Source organism: Marmota marmota, unplaced genomic scaffold, assembly GCF_001458135.2.
Source record: "Marmota marmota marmota unplaced genomic scaffold, marMar, whole genome shotgun sequence".
Lineage (NCBI taxonomy): Eukaryota > Metazoa > Chordata > Mammalia > Rodentia > Sciuridae > Marmota > Marmota marmota.
In genome coordinates, this window is record NW_026000221.1 from 11,019,346 (window position 1) to 11,027,507 (window position 8,162).

Sequence of the window (8,162 nt, forward strand, 5' to 3'; positions counted from 1 at the left end):
TCATTTTTAGTAAAGTGCATGCAGTTGTTTATATAAGTGTATACTTCCCTGCCCTTTCTTACCTTATATAATATCAATATTTTAGAATTCTGAGGGACCGTTCTTTCAGTAGAATAAGTGATGAAGACTGGGGTAAGTTGTTTTAAATATGTTTCTCTAGAATATACCTATCCATTTTGCCTTTTTGATATTTGATACATTTATATGGAAAAGGAAAACCCTTTCTCATATAAACTACATAAAAAAAGATGGATAGTTGGAAATAGCATTTTTAAAAACATTTTATAAATTTTAAATAATGTTAAATAATTTGGCAGAAGTTATCTGAAGGATTTCTTTTCTGTTTATTTCCCATTTTTCTCCCTAAGAGATGGTTAGTATTTTCTAGCAGCACTAACGCTTTCTGATAGCCTTTGTCCTTTTATCTAGCTGTGATTCTTTCAAGAGCAGAGCAGGATGTGGAAGAGAGTCTAGGGTACTAAAAATTAAAATGATGGTGATCTTTGAATAGGGTGGGACAAAAAGTTTCGAGTTTAGTTAATGAACCAATCACAGTGATGATTGTTTTTTTCTTTGTTCTTACTTTCATTGGCCATCAGAACTAAAACAAACAGTGGTGGCTGAAAAAGTGGCAGTCTTGGCAACTGAGATGAGATAATTGTATCATTGTTTATAGCACATGCTTCTGTCCCCAGAAATCCTTTTGGGAAAAGCAAAACATGGACAGTGATAGAGCACTTGCCTAGTATATACAGGCCTTAGGTTGATACCCAGCACCATTAAAAAAAAAAAATTCTTCTGACTTAGAATTAAGAGAAGAGGAGCTTTTAATTTTGTCTTTCTTTAAACAGCTGGGATAAGAAAGAAGTTGAGGAAAGATAAGGTTTACTGGCAAAGGGGGCTTATGTTAGTAATTTTCTTAGAGCTATAATGAATGAAGTGTTTCCTTCTCCTATTCTGTCCTTCTACAGTCATCACTCTTACCTTCTTCTAATGTACACATGAAAATATTTGTTGAAGTCATAAATTGAAACAAAAATAAGTAAGAATGGTTAAAAAACTTGACAATTAAAAGAATACATTAAATCTAGAGTGGCCTATCAATAACATTTCCTAAGTATTCTGTTGATTAGATTGAAATCTCTGCAAACACGTGGGTCTCTTTCTCTCCTTTCTGTCTCTGCCTCTCACTCTCTGTCCCCCTTACTCATTATTAAACTTTGGTAAAAAATATGGATATAGTGAGTATTTTGTAATTATTAATGATCTGTGTGCTTTATGATTATTTTTTTGATGTTGATGTTAAGTGCTAATTATGTATCTAAAATTCTTGGGTATAATAGCAAATTTTTATGTAAGATAGACCTTAATTAAAGCTGGCATTGCATTTAGATATGTATAGGGATTGAAATAATTTTATAAATTATAGGGAAAGTGGTTGTAAGAGTGGGTGTGAACCATTGATTGGTAGTATAATTGAGCCAGAAGCAAAAATGGTTAACCAGAGAGGGGTGTGATAATAGCTGATTATGAATGCTTAGATATAAAGTGAGTATCTTTAATTAAATAAACCGTTGATTTTGAGACATGTATCTAATTTTTGACAAATTACATAAAAATAATTTCTTATTTTAGATATAATCCAGAGAGTTCATTTGCGGGGCTCATTTCAAGTCACCCGGGCAGCATGGGATCATATGAAGAAACAGAAATATGGAAGGTAGAATTTTATACAGCTATCAAGGAGGTTGAAGATGTTTGTGTGTGTGTGTGTGTGTGTGTGTGTATTTGTGTACAAAGAAAGATTATATAAAATGTTATGAAATATGTGTAGGCTTTTAAAATGTAGTTTTGGCACATTCACATTAAATTGGTGTTTTTTAATAGACATAGATTAGCTGAGCTGGCTGGCTTTGTATTTTTTTTCTCACCTCTTTTCATTATTAATAATTTTCCTCTTATTTGGCATTTTAGAAATTAGTATGAACGTTGAGGATTCAGTTTTTCTAAATAAAATGTCTTTTTGTGTGTTCAGTGACCAACCTGGGGAAAGATGAGTGGCTATTTCCTGCTAACTGATATTGGTCAGATCTGACTTAGTCTTCATAAACTGTTTAGGAACTGTAGGATTTTCCTTGTTTGGTCCTATATGTGTAACTAAGAATGTGGTGGTGGCCAGGTATGGTGGGACACGCCTGTCATCCAAGTGGCTCAGGAGGCCAAGACAGGAGGATCGTTGAATTCAAAGCTAGCCTTAGTCATGTTGAAGCACCAAGCAACTCAGTGAGATCCTATCTCTAAATAAAATACAAAATAGGGACTGGGGACGTGGCTCAGTGGTCCAGAGCTCCTGAGTTCAATCCCTCATAGCCATCCTACCCCTCCCCCCACCCTGCCAAAAAAAGAATGTGGTGGTGGTAGTGCACTTAACTCAGTGTATGCTATTGCACTCTAGTGTCGGGGTCATCCCTATTAGAGTTGCAGCATATCTTCTAAAAACAAATTATTTGTGATGCCTGTTCTTACTGAAGATTTCTAGTTTATCATGATCCTTGGCAGTTTCTGAAAATAAATGATATGATTTATTTTATTTGGACTAAGTAGAATGAGGTTGAGTCAGATTTTAAGAGGGCATCGTATATTGGGGCATTTGATATTATCCAGAAGGGAAGAGAGGCAATGTGGTAAGGATGGAAGAATTAGAAATGCTTGATGTAATATTTCTTGCTAAAATATTTTTAAAATATTTATTTAGTTTTTTAGTTGTAGTTGGACACAACTATTTTTATGTGGTGCTGAGGATCGAACCCAGGGCATTGCACATGCTACGTGATTGCTCTACCACTGAGCTACAACCCTAGTCCTCTTGCTAAAATTTTAATTTTAACTTACATGTTGCTAGTTTATATTTATAAATCTTATTGTTTTCAATATATAACAAATATCTATTATTATACTTAATTTCATTTGGCTCTGACTAGGGATTCTTCTCAAATAGTTACATCTTATTGTTGAATTTTGAGAGATTACTTTTATATCAGTATTTTTTAAGATATGAATCATGACTGTGAGAAGTTAATCACCCAAGAGTTGCTTTTGACAGTTGCAATCGTACCAAAATAAGGTTAGAGTTGTAAATTATCAAAACAGAAAAGAGAATGTTGAGAGACTGATTTTCCTTTTAGGATCATTATGACTTCATCAGCTTCAGGAATATATGGCAACTTTGGCCAGGCAAATTATAGTGCTGCAAAGTTGGGTATTCTAGGCCTTGCAAATACTCTTGCAATTGAAGGCAGGAAAAACAACATTCACTGTAACACTATTGCCCCTAACGCTGGATCACGGATGACTCAGACTGTTATGCCTGAAGGTAAGTTGTGGTTTTATTGCTATTACAAATGTGTGTGTGGGGGGAAAAAAACAGTATTTAATTTTCTCAATACTCAAAAAAATTATTTTCTTTCCAATTTCTTTTTTTTTAAATATTTATTTTTTTAGTTGTACACAATACCTTTATTTTGTTTATGTATTTTTATGTGGTGCTGAATATTGAACCCAGGGCCTTGCACTTGCTAGGCGAGTGCTCTACCGCTGAGCCACAACCTCATCCCTTTCTTTCCAATTTCAAAAGCATTTTGTGTAATTGTTGTTCAGTGTTGAAAGTTAAAAAAAAAAAAACAAAACAAAAAAAAACCACCACACACACAAAGGAAAAAATAAAAAATGACTTGAATTTTAACATACTGAAGTAAACTTTCATCCTTTTTCTCTGCATAGATAGATACAAATGCATTTTTATAGAATGGGATAATAAATTCTTAACCCTTTTTAATGATTATAGAAAAATATAGAAAAATAATGTACTTTTTTTTTCTTTCCCCCAGTACTGGGGATTGAACTCAGGTGACTTTATAGCAGAGCTATATCCCTAGTCCTTTTTATTTTTTGGCACAAGGTCTTGCTAAGTTGCTAAGTCTGGCCTCAGGTTTGTGATCTTCTGCCTCAGCCTCCTGAGTTGCTGTGATTACAGGTGTGCACCATTGTATCAGGCTAATACTTTATTTTTTAAAGCAGTTTTTGCTTTATAGAATTTTAGGCAGGTAGTACAGAAAGTTCTCATATATTTCTTCTATCCAGTTTTCCTCTCTGTTTACTATCTTGCATCAGTGTGGTAGGTATATGTGTGTTACAGTCATTGAACCAGTATTGATTCATTATTATTAACTAAAGTTTATAGTGTGAAATGGGAATACTTTTGTGTTGCATAGCAGTATATTCTGTAATGTTGCATGTCTTCCATTATAGAATAGTTTCACTACTCAAAAAGTTTCGTGTACTTCATTTATTAATTTCTCCCCTTTTCTTTTTAATGCCTGGAGAAGATTCAAACTCATTCCTTTTATAATTCATTAATACTTCATGGTACAGATGTACCCCAATTTGTTTATTCATTCATTTATTGAGGGACATTTTGGTTGCTTCTAATTTTTTGACAATTATGAAGTAAAGTTGCTATAAACATTTGTGTGCAGATTTTTATGTGAACATGTTTTCTACTCATTTGAATAAATACCAAGAAGTGTGACTGCTAAATGGTTGGTCAGACTGGGTTTAGCTTTGTAAGAAACCAGCCAAACAACTGGTAAAGCAATGAATTAGAGGTCTTGTTCTATGTCCGTGGCAGCATTTTTTTTTTTTTTATTGTCAGTTTTTTGGATTTTAGTCTAATAGGTGTGAAATTCTCTCTCTCATTGTTTGAATTTGAAACTTCGTAGTGACATATGGTGCTTGGTATTTTCTTCTACATTATTTTTTTAAAATTCATTTATCTTTGGTGAATTATCTATTCAGATAATTTAAATTGAGGTTTTTGTTTGTTTGTTCATTTGTTTGAGTTTCAAGGGTTGTTTGTATATTTTGGAAACAAGTTCTTTATCAGATAGGAGTTTTGCAAATTTTTCTTTTCCAGGGAAGTGAGTTGTCTTGTCTTTACTGATCTTTTAATATTCTTTACTTTTTAAGTATATTTTTATTTTATATAAAATTCTAGGTTGATGGCTTTTTTCCCAACACTTTGAATATTTCGTTTCATGTTCCTCTTGGTTATGTAGTTTCTGGAGAAGGTCCAAGGTAATTCTTACCCTTGTTCTTTTTTTTTTTTTAGTTGTTGATGGACCTTTATTTTATTTATTTATATGTGGTTCTGAGAATTGAACCTAGTGCCTCACACATGCTAGGCAAATGCTCTAACACTGAGCCACAACCCCAGCCCTTACCCTTGTTCTTTTTTAGGTAAGGTTTTTTTCTCCCTCTTGCTTTTTCCATGGTTTTCTTTTTTTCCATGGTTTTCTTCTTGTTTTTTTTTTTTTTTTTTTTTTTTTTTTTCTATCTGAATATAATATGCTTGGTTGGAGATTTTTAGTATTTTTACTGCTTGGTGTTCTTTGAGCTTCTAGACCTATGATTTGATATCTCTCATTAATTTGGGAAAAGTTTGGCCATCCTTGCTTCAAGAATTTCTTCTGCTTCCTTCTTTTCCCCTTCACCTTCTCAAATTCCCATTGAACATATTATATCTTTTGTGATTGCCCACAGTTCTTAAATATTCTGTTTCATTTTTTTGTTGTTGTTGTAGTTCTTTTTTCTCTTTGCCCTTTAGTTTGGGAAACTTCTATTGCCTTGTCTTTAAGCTCATTGATTTTTCATTTCTGTTATAGTCATCTTGATTTCTAACATTTTCTTTTGATTCTTTGATGGAGTTTCCCCTCTCTCTGCTTACAGTACCTGTTCTTGTATGTTGTCTGTTTTTTCCCTTGGTGCCCTTAGCCCATTAATCATAGTTAAATTCCCAGTCTTATAATTTCCATATCTCTGCCATATTTTAATTTGGTTCTGTTGTTTGCTTTATCTCTTCAGCCTATACTTTTTCTTTCTTTTTAGCATGACTTGCAATTTCTTGTTGAAAGTTGAACATGATGTATTAGGTGATAAAAACTGAGGTAAATAAACCCTTAGTATGAGGAATTATATTTATCTCATTAGGAGTTAGGCCATGTTTACTATTCGCTTTAGCAGTTGGTATCAGAGACTTCAGTTTTTTATCTGCTTTAGTTTTTGTGTTCCCTATTATTTTGGGTTTGCCTGGGAACTCTTTGTTAAATAGAAATTGTGTCTTTGAACTCTCTGAGTTATAATTAAAACCCTGTTAATGTGGCTATGTTGCATTGGGAAGGGGAAATGTTCTGTATATTAATGATATAATGTTAAATTAGAACCCTGTTAATGTGGCTATGTTGCATTGGGAAGGGGAAGTGTTCTGTATATTAATGATTAACTCTTCAGTTTTTTTAGTGGGTCATCATCCTGGGTCAGGACCTTCAGAAGAATTTCTTAGTGTTATTTTTCTTTCTTTCCCTTATTTGAGATAAGCAAGCTAGAGGGGCTCTAATTGTGTAATTGGTCTTCCCTTAGGTCAGATAAGGCTCTGGTAAAGGAATTTCTCTTCAGGACAAACCTGTGTCAAATAGAACATAGACATATTTCAAAATGGTTAGTTTCTCCTTGCTCATGTACAGAATATGAGAGGATTTTTCTCTGATCTTCACTGTGAGAATTTGGTGGAGCTTTTGGAAATAAAATTGACCAAAATGTTAGAGATCTATTAATGTAGAGCCTCCCTAAGATCAAGCATGTTCACATTTAGCCTCTAGGATTTTGTCAGTTACCATTAAGTATTCTTATAGAATCTAGAGGCTTCTATTCCTGATAAGCCATGATTCTCTGAATTTGCCTATTTTTTCAGTTTTTCAGATGGTGGTTTGCCATGTGACTTAGTTCTCTGGTGGAGTTAAACAGAGTTGTTCATTTTTAATTTGTTCAGCTTTTTTCTTGGTTTGAAGATGGAGATGATTGATGACTTCCAAGTTTTACATGTTCAATTGGAGAATGGAAGTTTAATTATTATTTTTCCCATTTATTATGTCATGAACATTTTATTTAGTAAAATTATATAGGATTTTTTTAATGGTTGCTTTATATTTTACCCTATTCATATTCCATAATTTAAAAAGTACTTTTTGTGGTTATATGTGTCTTGTTAAAAAAAGAATTTTTTTTTTTTTTACTGTGCAACTATTCATCATGCATACAAATAAGGAAGAGAATTGAGAACTATAAAGCTTTAGTGAGGGTGTGGTTCAGTGATAGAGCTCTTGTATAGCATGAGTTCAATTACTAGTACTGCCACAAAGAAACAAAAACAAAAACCCAAAGCAAAACAAAACCCCCCAAATCCCCAAACAGAAAACTACGTACCCATCACCCAGCTTCAACAAATCATGAACAGTGAAATAGCCAATTTTGTTGTATTTATTTTGTTGCCTCTCCTTTTTTTCTGTAATATTTTAAAGCAATTTCTAGATATTATATTTCACCAAATAGGCACTTGGAAATGAATCTGTAATAGATAGAGCAATTGTAACCATAGTGCCTTTATTGCATCAAACAAAATAATTTAACATCACCTAATACCAAATTCATTATTAAAAAAAATTCTGGAGGGACAGGAAGATGGCGGTGAGGGGAGTGCATTGCCCCCGTGTGCCGCGTCACTGTGTGGGAGTATGACGAGTCAGGACGGCTAAAGGCTATCTTGTTAGGAATTTCCAGCAATAGTGGGGTGCTCCGGAACCTGGAGGAAGGATTTCCATCGCACGAGGATCGGCTACGGGGACTCAAACGCGAGAGATTTGTCGCACGGAGGGTAACACTGCTTATTCAGCAAATCGCCCCGCGGCTAGAGTCTGCAGTGCGCGCTGAGAAACGAGGAGATAGCGACGCAGGGTTACAGCGCTGCAGTTTCTGCCAGCCATGCAATCACCGTACTCAGGGCTGAATTCTGGGTTCGAGACAGGGGAAGGAAGCGGTCCAATTCGGTTCTCCACACCGGTCAGACCACAGAGGAGGCCAGCGGCCACCATCTTGGAGAGCTGACGTCACCATCCCTGTTTTCGACTGACCGCAGCTCATTCAGCCATAGAACAGGTAATTTCAAGCTGCCATTCGCCTTCGGCTTGCAGACAGATTACTCAGGCTCAGTGCTAAATAACCCGCGGAAACTGCTTCTTGGAGCCTGCTCTTATCAGAGCATACACTGAGCA

General features: G+C 34.6%; 1 protein-coding gene across 2 annotated transcripts in view; it reads left to right on the forward strand.

Moving 5' to 3' along the window:
• Positions 1-8,162, forward strand: part of Hsd17b4 (hydroxysteroid 17-beta dehydrogenase 4) — a 98,200-nt gene that overhangs the window by 19,677 nt on the left and 70,361 nt on the right. For both annotated transcript variants that reach the window (XM_048792006.1, XM_015488616.2), the window contains exons 5-7: positions 86-132; positions 1,636-1,720; positions 3,186-3,373. In XM_048792006.1, the coding sequence (XP_048647963.1) occupies positions 1,698-1,720; positions 3,186-3,373 (211 nt within the window). In that variant the 5' untranslated portion in view covers positions 86-132; positions 1,636-1,697. The remainder of the gene's footprint in view (positions 1-85; positions 133-1,635; positions 1,721-3,185; positions 3,374-8,162) is intronic.